A 17,804-nucleotide genomic window follows, 5' to 3' on the forward strand; every position below is an offset into this window, starting at 1 on the left:
GACATACTGGGGCAGATTGCTGGACACACTGGGGGTAATATGCTGGACACACTGGGGGTAATATGCTGGACACACTGGGGGCAGGACTGGAGGCATGGGCAGAATGGAGATACAGGGTAGAATGAAAGACATGGGGCAGGATTGGATCATGGGGCAGGATGGATACGATGGAGACAGATGGGGCAGGATGGGGAGATCATATGGTGTAGAATGGATACTCATGAGTGCAGGATGGGAGAACATATGGCTGGAGCCAGGAATGAGACACACGGGGCCAGGATGGGGAATATTATTACCATAGGGGCTAATTAAGGGATATTATTACTGCAGTGATGTATTTATTTTATTTTTTGAGTATACTGTTTTAAATGGGGGGGGGGCGGTCCTGTTACTGTGCAGAGTGACACTATATCGCCTTTTTTTCTTCATGTGGTGTAATTTAGAAGTTGTGAAAAATTATGTAATGTGTTCTGCAAGCGGAGCTCGAGGTAACTGTGTTATTTCCTGCAGAAACGAGTCCTGGCTGGAAGAAATGATGGCGGTCTGTGCTGGATGAAAAATGAAGGACTTCACCTAGAGACGTCACTGGTGAGTCAGTGTTACCTATACACTGACACTATACACTGTATACTATATACAGAGGTCCTGTGTACAATGTCACCAGTGATCACTGTATTACCTCTACACAGACACTGCATACTAAGTACAGATCTCCTGTGAATACTGGCACTTATGGTGATAGTATTGTGTTTTTTTTTTTAATTTTATTACTGATCAGTATTGTAGTATTTAGTCACTATATGGTGGTAATATGTGGTCTGGAAATGGTGTTGTGGTATTTGTCCCTTGTATGTGCTATTTGGTCACCAAGTGGTAATATGTGGTCTTGACATGGTGCGGTGGTATTTGTTCCTTGTATGTGCTATTTGGTCACCAAGTGGTAATGTGTGGTCTTGACATGGTACGGTGGTATTTGTTCCTTGTATGTGATATTATTCGATCACTGTGGTTGTAATTTGTGGTCTGGTCATGGTGCGGTGGTATTTGTTCCTTTTATGTGATATTATTCGATCACTGTGGTTGTAATTTGTAGTCTGGTCATGGTGCGGTGGTATTTGTTCCTTGTATGTGATATTATTGGTCAAGATATACCTAAATTGTATTGCAGATTTTAACAAATATTTAAAGGGAACCTGTCACGCGCAGAAGAGATCGCGGCGGCCATTTTCCCAAAGCCGAGATGCAAACTCGGCTTTGGGAAAATGGCCGCCGCGATCTCTTGTGCGCACGCGCGGCATCCCGCGGCCATTTTCCTGAAGCCCCGTGCAGCAGAGCACTCCATCTGCGCACGCGCGGCCCCAGGAAGATGGCCGCCCCCACCGATGAAAGGGATGACAGCGCAGATCGCGCGCTGTGTCTTCACGTGGGCGCAGGGAATTCGGAACTTGGACATGCGCACACCACTACGCCACCAACTGAAAGCTGGGGAAGAAAAGAGCGCTGTGAACACGCCCACCCGACCTGACCAGCCTGATTGACAGGCGAAAACGGCGACTTTGGTAATGTATTTCTCAGCATAGGTGGGGAATCAGGGTACACTACATACACTATAGTAACGCACAGCGCAGGCCCTATTTAACAGTATTTATAGCTCAATCTGAAAAAACGGGGTGACAGGTTCCCTTTAATAGGTTACAGTAGAGTAGGGCCCGGCCCTTTTTCTGGAATAATCTGGTTCGGGTATATCATGACCCCCGTCACATGACCCCCGTCACATGACCCCCGTCACATGACCCCCGTCACATGACCGGGGGGGCCCACAGTGTGTGAACAGCCCGGGGCCCTGGCTACCCTTAATCCACCCCTGTATATATACATATATATACATATATACATATACAGTGGGGCAAAAAAGTATTTAGTCAGTCAGCAATAGTGCAAGTTCCACCACTTAAAAAGTTGAGAGGCATCTGTAATTTACATCATAGGTAGACCTCAACTATGGGAGACAAGCTGAGAAAAAAAAATCCAGAAAATCACATTGTCTGTTTTTTTAACATTTTATTTGCACATTATGGTGGAAAATAAGTATTTGGTCAGAAACAAAATTTCATCTCAATACTTTGTAATATATCCTTTGTTGGCAATGACAGAGGTCAAACGTTTTCTGTAAGTCTTCACAAGGTTGTCACACACTGTTGTTGGTATGTTGGCCAATTCCTCCATGCAGATCTCCTCTAGAGCAGTGATGTTTTTGGCTTTTCGCTTGGCAACACGGACTTTCAACTCCCTCCAAAGGTTTTCTATAGGGTTGAGATCTGGAGACTGGCTAGGCCACTCCAGGACCTTGAAATGCTTCTTACGAAGCCACTCCTTCGTTGCCCTGGCGGTGTGCTTTGGATCATTGTCATGTTGAAAGACCCAGCCACATTTCATCTTCAATGCCCTTGCTGATGGAAGGAGGTTTGCACTCAAAATCTCACGATACATGGCCCCATTCATTCTTTCATGTACCGGGATCAGTCGTCCTGGCCCCTTTGCAGAGAAACAGCCCCAAAGCATGATGTTTCCACCACCATGCTTTACAGTAGGTATGGTGTTTGATGGATGCAACTCAGTATTCTTTTTCCTCCAAACACGACAAGTTGTGTTTCTACCAAACAGTTCCAGTTTGGTTTCATCAGACCATAGGACATTCTCCCAAAACTCCTCTGGATCATCCAAATGCTCTCTAGCAAACTTCAGACGGGCCCGGACATGTACTGGCTTAAGCAGTGGGACACGTCTGGCACTGCAGGATCTGAGTCCATGGTGGCGTAGTGTGTTACTTATGGTAGGTCTTGTTACATTGGTCCCAGCTCTCTGCAGTTCATTCACTAGGTCCCCCCGCGTGGTTCTGGGATTTTTGCTCACCGTTCTTGTGATCATTCTGACCCCACGGGGTGGGATTTTGCGTGGAGCCCCAGATCGAGGGAGATTATCAGTGGTCTTGTATGTCTTCCATTTTCTAATTATTGCTCCCACTGTTGATTTCTTCACTCCAAGCTGGTTGGCTATTGCAGATTCAGTCTTCCCAGCCTGGTGCAGGGCTACAATTTTGTTTCTGGTGTCCTTTGACAGCTCTTTGGTCTTCACCATAGTGGAGTTTGGAGTCAGATTGTTTGAGGGTGTGCACAGCTGTCTTTTTATACTGATAACAAGTTTAAACAGGTGCCATTACTACAGGTAATGAGTGGTGGAAAGAGGAGACTCTTAAAGAAGAAGTTACAGGTCTGTGAGAGTCAGAAATCTTGATTGTTTGTTTCTGACCAAATACTTATTTTCCACCATAATATGCAAAAAACATGATAAAAAAACAGACAATGTGATTTTCTGCATTTTTTTTTCTCAGTTTGTCTCCCATAGTTGAGGTCTACCTATGATGTAAATTACAGACGCCTGTCATCTTTTTAAGTGGTGGAACTTGCACTATTGCTGACTGACTAAATACTTTTTTGCCCCACTGTATATATGTATATACTCAATGGATTCAGTTCAATGGATGCAAGAATTGTGAAGGTGATATCAAAGAAAGGGTCCTATCTTAACATGTAACTTGGCTTGTTAGGATGTTTTGAAGTTAAATAGCTTTTTTGTTCAGTGAATGTGACCTCCTAATGCTGCAAATTCAACAAATCAGCATTTTCAGTTTTTTAAAACATATCAAATGTTTAGAAATTCTTCTGTGCCTAATAATTTGGAACAGTGCATTTTGAGTTATTATTCATTTTGGAGATGATACTGTTATCATTGGGAGGTTTCTCCAATAAAATTCAATGTATACTCTAACGGGTGATGAATTTTATTAGACTGACTGTCATTTGCACCGACCATTTAGGAAAATCCGAGAAAAATATAATTTGCTTAATAATTTGAAACATGGTGTATAATATAGGAAGATTTAATGTGGTGGCCTTATACATTGGATGTTCCCAAAACTTACACTCACCAGCTGAGTATATAATTTATACACATAGAAATATATATACCGTATATACTTGAGTATAAACAGAGATTTTCAGCCCACTTTTTTGGGCTGAAAGTAACCCTCTCAGGTTATACTCAAGTCATACCCAGGGGTCGGCAGAGGAGGGGGAGCGGAGCTGTGTAATAATACTCACCTGCTCCTGGTGCGGTCCCTGCATGTTTTTTCCTCCCGGCGCCGGGAACTTCTTCCTTCAGTGAGCGATCACATGGTACCGCTCATTACAGTAATGAATATGGACTCCCATTGCGGTGGAGCTGTATATTCATTACTGTAATGAGTGGTACCATGTGACCGCTCACTACAGGAAGAAGCTGCCGATGCCAGGGAACAGACATGCAAGGACCATGCCAGGAGCAGGTGAGTATAACGTAGTGCGCGATATTCACCTGCTCCCCGTTCCACCGTCGGCGCCGCTGCATCTTCCGCAGTGATGCTCAGGTCAGAGAGTGTGATGACGTGATTAGTGCGTGCCGCCCTCTGCCTGAACATCAGTGCAGAGGACGGAAGACACAGCGGCAGTCAGCGGTGGAACGGGGAGCAGGTGAATATAGCAAGTGCTGGGGGCCTGAGAGGGGAGTATGTGATTTTTTTTAATCGCAGCAACAGCATATGGGGCAAATATCTGTATGGAGCATCTTATGGGGCCATTTGCAGCATTATATGGGGCAAATATCTGTATGGGGCCATGTGCAACATTATATGGGGCAAATATCTGTATGGAGCATCTTATGGGGCCATGTGCAGCATTATATGGGGCAATTATCTTTATGGAGCATGTTATGGGGCTATGTGCAGCATTATATGGGGCAAACATCTGTATGGAGAATCTTATGGGGCCATGTGCAGCATTATATGGGGCAAATATCTGTATGGAGCATCTTATGGGGCCATGTGCAGCATTATATGGGGCAAATATCTGTATGGGGCCATGTGCAGCATTATATGGGGCAAATATCTGCATGGAGCATGTTATAGGGCCATGTGCAGCATTATATGGGGCAATTATCTGTATGGAGCATGTTATGGGGCCATGTGCAGCATTATATGGGGCAATTATCTGTATGGAGCATGTTATGTGGCCATGTGCAGCATTATATTTGGCAAATATCTGTATGGAGCATCTTATGGGGCCATGTGCAGCATTATATGGGGAAAATATCTGTATGTGGCCATGTGCAGCATTATATTTGGCAAATATCTCTATGGAGCATCTTATGGGGCCATATTCCACATTTGTAGAGCATTATACGGGGCAAATGTGTCTATGGAGCATCTTATGGGGCCATAATCAGCATTTGTGCAGCATTATATGGGCACATTTTAATATGGAGCATATTATGGAGCTCATCATAAACTGTATGGAGCATTATATGGGGCGTATTTTGTATGGAGCATCTTATGGGGCCATCATGAACTGTATGGAGCATTATATGGGGCTCCCGATTCAATATGGATATTCAAAAACACTTAAACTACTGATGTCTCAATTAATTTTACTTTTATTGGTATCTATTGTTATTTTTTAGATTTACCAGTAGCTGCTGCATTTTCCACCCTAGGCTTATACTCGAGTCATTAAGTTTTCCCAGTTTTTTGTGGCAATTTAGGGGGGTTGGCTTATACTCGGGTCGGCTTATACGATATATATATATACAGTGGGGCAAAAAAGTATTTAGTCAGTCAGCAATAGTGCAAGTTCCACCACTTAAAAAGATGACAGGCGTCTGTAATTTACATCATAGGTAGACCTCAACTATGGGAGACAAACTGAGAAAAAAAAATCCAGAAAATCACATTGTCTGTTTTTTTATCATTTTTTTTGCATTTTATGGTGGAAAATAAGTATTTGGTCAGAAACAAACAATCAAGATTTCTGGCTCTCACAGACCTGTAACTTCTTCTTTAAGAGTCTCCTCTTTCCTCCACTCATTACCTGTAGTAATGGCACCTGTTTAAACTTATCAGTATTAAAAGACACCTTTGCACACCCTCAAACAGTCTGACTCCAAACTCCACTATGGTGAAGACCAAAGAGCCGTCAAAGGACACCAGAAACAAAATTGTAGCCCTGCACCAGGCTGGGAAGACTGAATCTGCAATAGCCAACCAGCTTGGAGTGAAGAAATCAACAGTGGGAGCAATAATTAGAAAATGGAAGTCATACAAGACCACTGATAATCTCCCTCGATCTGGGGCTCCACGCAAAATCCCACCCCGTGGGGTCAGAATGATCACAAGAACGGTGAGCAAAAATCCCAGAACCACGCGGGGGGACCTAGTGAATGAACTGCAGAGAGCTAGGACCAATGTAACAAGGCCTACCATAAGTAACACACTACGCCTCCATGGACTCAGATCCTGCAGTGCCAGACGTGTCCCACTGCTTAAGCCAGTACATGTCCGGGCCCGTCTGAAGTTTGCTAGAGAGCATTTGGATGATCCAGAGGAGTTTTGGGAGAATGTCCTATGGTCTGATGAAACCAAACTGGAACTGTTTGGTAGAAACACAACTTGTCGTGTTTGGAGGAAAAAGAATACTGAGTTGCATCCATCAAACACCATACCTACTGTAAAGCATGGTGGTGGAAACATCATGCTTTGGGGCTGTTTCTCTGCAAAGGGGCCAGGACGACTGATCCGGGTACATGAAAGAATGAATGGGGCCATGTATCGTGAGATTTTGAGTGCAAACCTTCTTCCATCAGCAAGGGCATTGAAGATGAAACGTGGCTGGGTCTTTCAACATGACAATGATCCAAAGCACACCGCCAGGGCAACGAAGGAGTGGCTTCGTAAGAAGCATTTCAAGGTCCTGGAGTGGCCTAGCCAGTCTCCAGATCTCAAACCTATAGAAAACCTTTGGAGGGAGTTGAAAGTCTGTGTTGCCAAGCGAAAAGCCAAAAACATCACTGCTCTAGAGGAGATCTGCATGGAGGAATGGGCCAACATACCAACAACAGTGTGTGGCAACCTTGTGAAGACTTACAGAAAACGTTTGACCTCTGTCATTGCCAACAAAGGATATATTACAAAGTATTGAGATGAAATTTTGTTTCTGACCAAATACTTATTTTCCACCATAAAATGCAAAAAAAATTATAAAAAAACAGACAATGTGATTTTCTGGATTTTTTTTTCTCAGTTTGTCTCCCATAGTTGAGGTCTACCTATGATGTAAATTACAGACGCCTCTCATCTTTTTAAGTGGTGGAACTTGCACTATTGCTGACTGACTAAATACTTTTTTGCCCCACTGTATATATATATATATATATATATATATATATATATATATACTATGCTGTACATATATGTATATACTGTGAGGTGGGGAGGTCAGTGTGAATAGCAATTGTCCAAACCGAAGATCTAAACTATAAAACAATGTCTAAGATACAGTACTGCACATGGAACTACATGTACCTCTACCTTCCCCAATTTGCTGCGTAATATAGTTCTAGCTTTAATGGAATGAAGGCATCTCTATGAGTTTGATTCAAAACACAATTAACATATTAATGTTATGATAGCTCAGAAAAACAAACAAACAATTGCTTACCCCTTTTTCTTCAGAATCATCTCCTTTCCATTTTCTTTGGAAACGGTTTATCTTAATAAAAATAAACAATTTGTTCATAGAAACCTAATTTTTTCTGCAGAATTTTTGCAGCTTTACAACTACTGTATATACAGTTGAGCATTTTATGCAGGGTAACAATTAGATTACCGCTACAATCCCAATCACCACTACAGTTGCAATCAAAATTACTCTCCCCCCTGTGGCAAATTAGGTTTATTAAAAAAAAAATCTATAAACATTATGTTGTTTGCAAGAAACCGTAGAAATAAGTGAAATTTAAATAGCAGCAGAAAGATGGTAAATGTTGCTAATAAACTTTATATTTGCAATATGGGGGTTGAAATCATTCTAATTGCAACTGCATAGTTAACTTGAAGGGGCTGAATGAAATTGGAAAAACGTGTATGGCAGTGGTGTCAAACTGCATTCCTCGAGGGCTGCAAACAGGTCATGTTTTCAGGATTTCCTTGTACTGCACAGGTGATACTTTAATCACCAACTCATTATTTGTGTAGGTGATGAAATTATCACCTGTGCAGTACAAGGAAATCCTGAAAACATGACCTGTTTGCAGCCCTCAAGGAATGCAGTTTGACACCCCTGGTGTATGGTATGTTTTTCCTGGAAACAGTGCCGATCATGATATATTCTAAAAGCATTTTAAACCTATCAAGGACAAAACATTTTTACATTTGTTCACTAGTGTGATTACATCAGTGTTCATGGGGAGTGATGTCACCATGACCCAGTATCCACTATCAACTTCGAGATAATATATATGTAATAATAATAATATTATATATATATATATACACAGTATATATTGTTATTATTTTTAAAAAATAAATACGTATTTACTGTAAGATGCTGAATACGAATAAAACATTTTGGACTCTGCCCTTGGCACAGAAAAGTGATGTTTACCCCTTTGCTTCAGGAGGACACATGAAATGAAGAAAAACGCAATGTCAGAGACAGTAGGTTTGTTAGCAGGGGGAAGTTAACCTAGAACATCCAAACAGTTTGAGCAAAAAGTGTAATAGTAAAATGCCCGAATGTAATATAACACATTTTCGTTTTTCTTTTTTTTTTTAAAACTAAGTAATGATAAATGATGGCACCAGCCATATAAATCATTTCCCACTTAAAAGTACTTACGTAAAATGCATTGCTGAGACCCCAAAGAACGATAAATATGAGTGCTGCCTTCATTTTTCCTGTCAATGGAACATAAATACATATGGGTGGAAAGATTATGATACGGACGACATAAATAGGCAGTTTGGGGAAATCATTATATTTCCTAGAGTATAACTGGAAATCCACCTTGTAAAATTGATATTCTAATAAGGACTATTGAAACTCATTTGTTGAGTTTTAGGATTTATTATGAAGCATCACAATGTGTATATGGCTTTATGGAAAAGATACTCGCATTGTGTTACACAATTTGCTTAGAAATCCCATATACAGTGGCATGTTTAGCATAGCACATGTGACTGCTATTGTTTCCTTGGAGAAACAGGGCCTGGTCCAGGCTGCCTGAATCCCTAATTTTCATAGGTTGTGAGAATCTGTACGGAGATCTCCCCATTGACAATAAACATTAGCAAACAGGGCTCTGGGGCATTAAACCAAACAGCATGGCGGGAGAAAGAGAATGAAAAAAAATAATCAAGTTTTAGATGGTTAGATGAATAATGGTGACAACCAGCACCAAATGGGCTCAATTTTATTCTTCGATATGGGGCTACCTTACTTTAGAAACAATATTGAATTTCATATATCCAGTATTAATAAATAGTAGACACTACTTACGATAGATTAATTTCAGTAGTGACTTTTTTGGTTAATGTTAGTGATCACAAAAAAAGTTTAAACAACATTTTTTTGGGTAAATGTATCACCTATTTTCTTTCTAAGAAGAGTAATGATTAATTATTATGAAATCCACTACCTTTTAAATTGTGAACTGAAAATTAAGAATGCACATGCTAAGAATCATACTGGTAGAATAAGATGGAAGGAATACGTTTCCCCATTGTAGTGATACACTTGATTTTCATAGCCCTGCTCCTATAGGGTTGCATACGTTATATTTTATAATAGGTTTTTTTAGGACTCTAAAGTTTGCTACAGCCTTAGAATGAAAATTGTGGCTATCCAATATGGATTGCATACATGATTCCTTTCATTGAAGTTTGGGTTTATTTCCCCTTAAAATGTTAGTTATAGCCAGCTCTCTAGCTTGGGATGAGAAGTTTGTATTCCAATGGTCCTTGGTCTATAGAAGCCTTCAAAGATTTTTCTTCAACGGTCCATTATAATTTTAATAACATAAAACATCAAAGCTGTAACAAACACATTAGTTGTTCAATAAAATAAGGCTAACACTTTTTAGACATAAGGTTTTCAGTCTATAGAGCAACTTGACATCCCTATAAAGGACAAACATTGAAAGACATTGCAGAAAGGCAATAGAGTTGGACACATTTGGTATCCAAAGACTATTCAATCCAAATATGTACTCATAGTTAAGCTTTTCTCACATAATTAATAGCAAAAATCTATATAAGGATGCAATATCTAGCAGATTAAAAGGCAAATAGAAGAAAAGTGTATAAATTCTAGAAATGGAACAAAGTCCTTCTTACCGTTTTCAAAATGTTCTGAAGTTTAGAGTGAAGAGCACAGATTTAGCCTGACGGGTATGTTGGACATGTGGCAATATAAACTCCTTCATTATTTGTCTCTAGCCAATCAAACCACAGGAATGACATCACCAAGTGCGTTTTCTCCAGAAGAACCTGTAATATCAACACTTACGATGGCCACACAGTTTACAGAAAAACGTCCCTACAATGCCAGCATGTTTGTTTCGTTCCATATAATTGAAGGTCTAAGTTTACTGGAAGGGTTTGGTCACCAATACCAACATATAATGATGTTTCAGAGTATAGTACAGTGCAATAAAAAGCCTTTCATCTAGCTTTTTCCCTCCAAAACTATTTTTAAGCAAGGAGCTTTTATGAAGCAAGCTTGCAAAATGGTTATCATTGTATGTTGAGACCTAAATACTTAGGTTCTCAGGCAAACAGCCCATTTCATAGAAATAATATAAGCAGCACATTATTTTTGTATTATACATTTTTTACTTGGATTTTGTTGCTGTAGGTTTCCTTACATATGATATGAGTTTTTGACAAATCTATATATACAGTATATAAAAAATGCTCCACAATTAATCATGTTAATTTGAAATACATTTACTTTCTTTATTGTTTAACTTTCTTGGCTGCCTTTAACCACTTAAAGACACAACAGAATTTGGTACATTTGGACCTGTCAATAATTTTCAGAAGTCATTATTCACTATATTTTTCTCTTAGCATATCCATATGAGTACTTGTACTATATTTAGTTGGACAAAATAAATTTTGAACTGGCGATATTTTAGAATGAATTTAATGTACCATTGTACATCATGGTATGCCTACAAGGAATTTTCTGTGCTGGCAGAAGACACAGTAATTTCATTGTTATTTTCTGGTTTTATTTCTCGCGTTCACCACGAAGTATAACCAACATGATACGTGTTTCTCCATGAGTCATTAGGATTATGATGAAAACAAATTTACATAGCCTTTATGTTTTTCAATCTTTGTACAATACAAACACTTTGGGCCTGATTCATCAAGACCAGCGTTTTCTGCATCATTCTTGATGAGGAGGTGTGCTGGAGTCAGAAGTGAATCTGGAGCAGCTGATGAGTGGCATGCGCCTCTGTGTGCAATGCCAGACATTTCACTCCATTCAGGTACTAGAATGAGATAACTGGAATAAGGAATGCCACAGCTTGTCATGCCTCCCATCATGCCCCCGTCCTTCTCCAGCTCCAACCATTTTGTCAGAGCTTTGAGAGACTGCCATGAAAAAGCCAACAGATCCAAGATTTAGACACAACTTTGACTTGTGCATAAACTTTGCATGTTTTCAAAGCTTTCTGGCATGAAAGCTTTTGAAAAATTGTTCCCTTTACTTAAATAATTGTTTTCATGCTGCAGCATTTTTTTTTATAACGTTGTGTGAGGGCTTTATTGTTTTGGTTTGTAATTCTTGTTAATGCCATTTTGAAGTACATATGACTTTTTTATTATCTTTTATTGTGTTAGAGACCATTCATTCAGCTGCCTTGCAAACCTAAAGGTTAAACTTGTTGTTAAATGAGAGTTATCTCAAATTCCAACTGTAATGGCTATATGGCGGTACAATGTGAATACACACGGGTTAACTTCACCCTGTGTGAAGGAAGCGAACCCTGTTAAGTCACAGGGCCGCAGTGCCGCACAGAAGAGCACAAGCAAGGAGTCTCCGAGCTCAGTCCTAAGACTTCGGATCTGAGTCTGTGTAGACTACTTGCGGTCGACACCGCAACTGGGGTGTCAGCGTAACCAAAATAATAACAAAGGAATGCACAAGAGTGCGTGCGGTGCCGCACTGGCGGACGCCACTAACCACCCAGGCTTGGGTCAGGAAAGCGCTGTGAAAGCGCATGGCGCCGCACTGGCGAACACAGCAACTAGATGCTGTATTAGTGTGTAACGTGCTGTTGGGTAAGTCAGGAGCTAGATAGCAATCATACACCTTCCGCGAGCAGTCATCCAATAGGGAGGGTTATTTAAAGAGCGACTTTCACTCACAACACACACGTTTACAAATGTACACTAGCGCATGGCCATGGGGCCATGCGAGCCTTAAATAGCTGCAGCACGTATAGGACCTTTCAAAGAAGGACCAATGGAATTGCTGCAGTACCTGAGCATGTGACCCTAGATCTCCACTGAGAGATCTTGCCCTGGGCATGCTCAGTGTGCAAAGCAGAACTTAGTCCTAGTACCTACAGGACCTTCCGTGAGAAGGACCAATGGAAGTCGCTGCAGTACCTGAGCATGTGACCCTAGATCTCCACTGAGAGATCTTGCCCTGGGCATGCTCAGTGTGTGCAAAGTAGGACTTAGTCCCAGAAGTGTCTGCTCGCTGCTGCCCAGCACTGGCTTCAATGGCAGAAGCTGGAAAAGCAGCAGTAACCCTAGTGAGACTGAGTGAGACGAGTGAGACTGAGCAAGACGCTGGGACCGACGTCTCCGCTGAGCAGACTCCACTGTGGCTGGAGAAGAATGGGAGACCGCTGCAGAGATGGTTCGAGATTCCCCCTGTGCAGAGGTGGGAACTCGACACCTAACAATATGTTTATTGTTAATTCAAAATATATTAAAATCCAATAAGTTGAAGATTTGCTGGATCCATATAATTTATTTATATAGTGGCTATTCTCTATATTTTCTGAATTGTATTTGGCTTCACAAGTGCTAAAATTGACATTTATCTTACCATACCGGTGCCTTAAATACTATCTGATTGCATTTTAGTTCTCCAATCATGCAACCATGTCGTGTGTGAAGCCAGGAACTGATGTTTGATGAGGAGGACAGGCTCTCAATATCCTTTCAAGTTCATATCAAAGGTAATAGATGGGGTTCAGGTCAAGGCTTTGTAAGTAAATGTATTCCACACCAAACTTACCCAACCATGCCTTCATGGGACTTGCTTTGAACACTCAGGCACAGTCATGCTGGAAAAGTAAAAGGCCTTTCCCAAACTGTTCCCACAAAGTTGGGACAATTGTCCAAATTGCCTTGTAATGTTAAACTATTAACATTTATCTTCACTGGAACTAAAAAATAAAACCCATATCATTACCTCAATTACAGTTGAAACAATGCAGTCAGGCAGGTCCACTTCTCCTGGCATTTACCAAACACAGACTCATCCATCAGACTGCCAGAAAGAGAATCGTGATTCATCACTACCCAGAACATACTGTATTTCCACTGCTCCAGAGTTCAGTGTCAGCCTGCTTTCTCCACTCTGTCTGATGCTTTGTGGTTGATAATGTAAGGTTAGCATGCAGCTGATTAGCTATAGACACCCACGTGACGAAGCTGTCAGAACACAATTTTTTGAACTCATGGTAATGCCAGAGGAGGTTTGAAACTTGCAGTTATTGAGTCAGCAGAGCCATGGTAACTTTGCACTTCAGCACAGGGTGACCAGCACTATAACTTTACATGATCTACTACTTCATGGCTGATTTGCTGTGGTTCTTTAATGCTTTCACTTTTCAACAATGCCACTCACAGTTGATCGTTGAATATTTACAAGAGAAGAAATTTTATGAACTGCTTTGTCTCAATGGCGGTCACCTATAATAGAACCTCACTTTAATTCAATGAGATCTTTACACTACTCAATCTTTCACATATACTAGTAAAGGCAGACTGCATGGCTAGGGTTTGGATTCTATATAACTTTAGCAATGAGACTAAATGAAAAATCTGAATTGAGTTATTAAGACGTGCGTCCCAATGTTTGCCCATATAATGTATATTTAATTGTGTTTCTGCCTGTGTTGATAATGATATGAATGTTGAAATAAATCGCTGCAAAACCAGAAGTGTCAGCCTATTGTGAGGCTCAGTGTTTAGAGCAAAAACTGCAAGAGTTCAAAACTTTTTGTAGATTGTGTCATGGAAAATGTAAAATAAAAATAATCAAAATGTCTTAATAAATATGATTAACAAACAAACATGGTTTAAACAGTAGTTGATTTTTAATGGAATATTGCTTTTAAACATTTGAAAGAAAATCAAATACTATCTACAGTACATACACAGATTGTTTCATAGTGAGTTAGTTTATAAAAAGAAACATGAACTCCCATGTGTACAAATTGTAAACTGCAAAGAGCTCAGCAGCAGACAAACATTATTGGATGTTTTTATTGAAATTGATACATGTTATGCATAGAGTGCAGTGTTATAAAATACATATAATGAGTATAGGCTTACAAAATGTTGCTCTACCATCTAACAACTGGTGTGCTGTGCTCCAATACAGCTGTGGTTGAAGCTTTGTTTTCTGATCCTACCTCTTCCACTTATTGGTAACACCCATGAGATGGTTAAGAGAACAAGTCAAGTATGTACCTTATTTGCTTCAATGTTATCTGTAATTACAGTGTCTACTATGTACCAACTATCGTGTTCTGTGCTCCCCACATCATATACAGTGGACTCTGTGGAATGATTGGAATCATTAGAAGTGCATGAATTACTGGATTCATTGGAACTAGAATCAATGGCATCACATGAATTACTAGATTCACCATGTCCATTGATTTGAGATGAGTTTTCTTGACTCCAAAAATCACTTGAAAGCATAGACTCACTAAGTCCATCCCTGGTGTCAGAGACTGGAATAGTGATAGGACCGTTTTGAACATTTAGCTCAGAAGATTCTTGGGAGTTACTAGATTCTTTTAAAATAATTGGCTTATAACTGACATCACTGATGAAGTCCTCTGACCTGACATCACTGATGAAGTCCTCTGACCTGACATCACTGATGAAGTCCTCTGACCTAACATCACTGATGAAGTCCTCTGACCTGACATCACTGATGGATTCCTCTGACCTAACATCACTGATGAAGTCCTCTGACCTAACATCATCACTGATGAAGTCCTCTGACCTGACATCACTGATGGATTCCTCTGACCTGACATCACTGATGGATTCCTCTGATTTAGAACTGTAGCTAAATTCATTTGAACTATTTGATATATTTGGCTCCATAGGGTTGTTAATTTCAAAGGAACCTAAGATGTTCCTTGATTCACTTGAACTAATAGGATATGATTCCCTAGAGTCAGTGTACTCACTATTTTCATTTATTATATCTAAGGTGAAATCTTCAGTTTTTTTATTTATCCTGGCAGATACATTCAGTTCTTCTGGGTCATTATTGAAGTCTTCTTGCATGTCCCAATCATAGGAAATGTCTGGAGAATGGTAAGGAATCTCATTGGTGATGTCTTCAAAGTTGTTACTTCTTTTCTGTAATTGTTTTACGATGGTTCCTTTTTCTAGTTTGTGTTTTAACATGTCATTTACTTTTAGCTTTCTTGATTTATTGTAAAGATTATGACTTTGAATTATTTTATTGGTTTTCTGTGGCCTTTGTTTCTTTCCTCCAGTTTTCCTTTTTGGATGTTTTTGTATCAGTTGACTCAGATCTCTTCTATGTCGATACTTTATCATGGAATTCCTGTGCATCTCATTGCTTGAAGTCTGTTTTTTAATCCTTGTCTCATTTAATTTTCCTTGCACACCAGTGTAATTTAGTGTTGACTGTATTTTGGGAGTAATTTTTAGTATCTCTGCAGTATGTAACTGTACTTCTTTGCACGCAGTTTCTTCTTGGTGAGCTCCATTTTTGTCAGCATTGTCGATCCTTTTCAGGCCTTCTTTACATTTTGGAAATCTTGTGATCTTAAAAATAAGTTTTTATGTATAGAATTTATCATAAAGACACTAAAATATTGCCAAGTAGAATATCTATAGCACATTATTTCAGAATTCTTAATATGTTTTGATGGAAAATGGTTCTTTTAGACAGATGTTTAGGCACTGAATTCAGTGCTTCGAAGGGAGAATATTCCATAATATAGCATACAATACTGTAGAGCTAGATGGAGGTAGATTATGGACACGTAACAGGCTATGTTTTCCAAATTACATATTTATACAGTCAGGCTTGGACTGGCACACAGGAGAACATGAGTATTCTCCGGTGGGCCCCTGTGCAGGAGTGGGCCACCACCCTCTCATATGAGCAGTGCTTGGCACAATGTAATTGAATCACTATGTACAGACAAAGGCAGTATCTGATTCATTCAATGATCTACCCCGTTCATTGTTTTACAAATTTGTGACTGAGGATCATTTTACATTTGCATGTAATTGAAAAGTGGTGCCCTGGAGTTGGTTACTGGTGGACCCTTGGCACCCCAGTCTGATACTGTATACAGCACCAATCTGTTATGCAGCAGTTTTCACAAACTCTTAAAGTTTATCTGCCACCATTTTTGGGGTGCAAGGAATATTAGTTAATGATATACTCTCTTGTGGATATTCAATTACATCACATCCATTACTTTATTAATGTCTCCTTGAGTCATTTTTCAGTTTTTAGTTACTTTCTGTACATTAAAGGGGTTATCCCTTTTGAAAAAATCTTGGTCCTTGTACACAGTTTGATAAACAAAAAAAAACCCACGCCCTTACTCGCCATCCAAGGGGACTGATGTTGGGTCTCTGCTGATTCTCCCTGTGTCAAATATTGAACGCAGCGCTGACATCCCATCAACAGTGCAACAGGCAATTACCAGGGCATTCAATCTTCAGCAGTAGAGCTGATAAACTCGGTGATTGGCTGCTACCCTGGCGCAGTGACACCAAGAGCAGTAACAGGGACTCAGAGCTGAACTTTGAGACGGTGAGTAAAGTGTGGTTTGGGGTTCTTTTTTATAAAAAATGTCTCCAGGGTACCAAGATTTTCTAAAAGGGATGACCCCTTCAAGTGAATGATTCAAAAGAGTTGACTTGTGTCTGGTGAAAGAGAGGAATGAACAGGGGCAGAACTTTGTTTTGCTAGATTATCTACATTGTATATTGTATATTATAACTATTATAACTGCAGTTTAAGCATCTAAAATAATATTATAGTCCTATACAGAAAAGAAGAAATTTGGTAGCAAATGCTCTTAAATGCAGGGTACCGATCTAAATGTGCAAAATGCTTTGTTTGTCCAATTTGTCAAAAATCTTGGAAATAAAAAGACAATGTTTATTTATGCGTTACTTACCGGAGATGCAAAAGTGAACCCCAAAATGTATCCATAAAAGATAAAGATTCTCATTTTTCAAGCTAGAATCTGAAAAAAATATATGTAAAATGCATATTAATCACAGTAAAACATACATATGTTTTATGTTTTTGTTAGGATCCTTTTTTCCTATGCTATCCTGCAATTCTTACAGAACTTAAAGGGAACTTGTCATCAGATTTGGCCAATAAGAGATACGGCCATCACCTTTCAGAGCTGATATAGGATTCTATAATGCTGTATATCTGCCCCAAACTGACCTGTCCCCAACCCGACCTGAAAGAGAAGAAAATTAGCTGAGCCTCAGCTTTCACTTAAGTTGAGCTCTTGGCGGCGATCATGAGGGCACTGCTCGTGTGCCAACTGAGATGTAAATTTAAGGCATTTTGATGAAACGCTTTCTCAACTAT

The 17,804-nt window shown here is 39.8% G+C and overlaps 1 protein-coding gene across 1 annotated transcript in view; it reads right to left on the minus strand.

The window, feature by feature from the left end:
- The window catches only part of IBSP (integrin binding sialoprotein), a 79,268-nt gene extending 68,897 nt beyond the window's left edge, over nucleotides 1–10,371 (minus strand). Inside the window, exons 1-3 of the mRNA XM_069745725.1 lie at nucleotides 10,262–10,371; nucleotides 8,766–8,824; nucleotides 7,587–7,637 (exon numbers count right to left, since the gene is read on the minus strand). Of these exons, the coding sequence (XP_069601826.1) occupies nucleotides 7,587–7,637; nucleotides 8,766–8,819 (105 nt within the window). The 5' untranslated portion in view covers nucleotides 8,820–8,824; nucleotides 10,262–10,371. The remainder of the gene's footprint in view (nucleotides 1–7,586; nucleotides 7,638–8,765; nucleotides 8,825–10,261) is intronic.
- Nucleotides 10,372–17,804: the final 7,433 nt, after the last annotated feature.

This window comes from Ranitomeya imitator, chromosome 1, assembly GCF_032444005.1.
Source record: "Ranitomeya imitator isolate aRanImi1 chromosome 1, aRanImi1.pri, whole genome shotgun sequence".
Taxonomy (NCBI): Eukaryota; Metazoa; Chordata; class Amphibia; order Anura; family Dendrobatidae; genus Ranitomeya; species Ranitomeya imitator.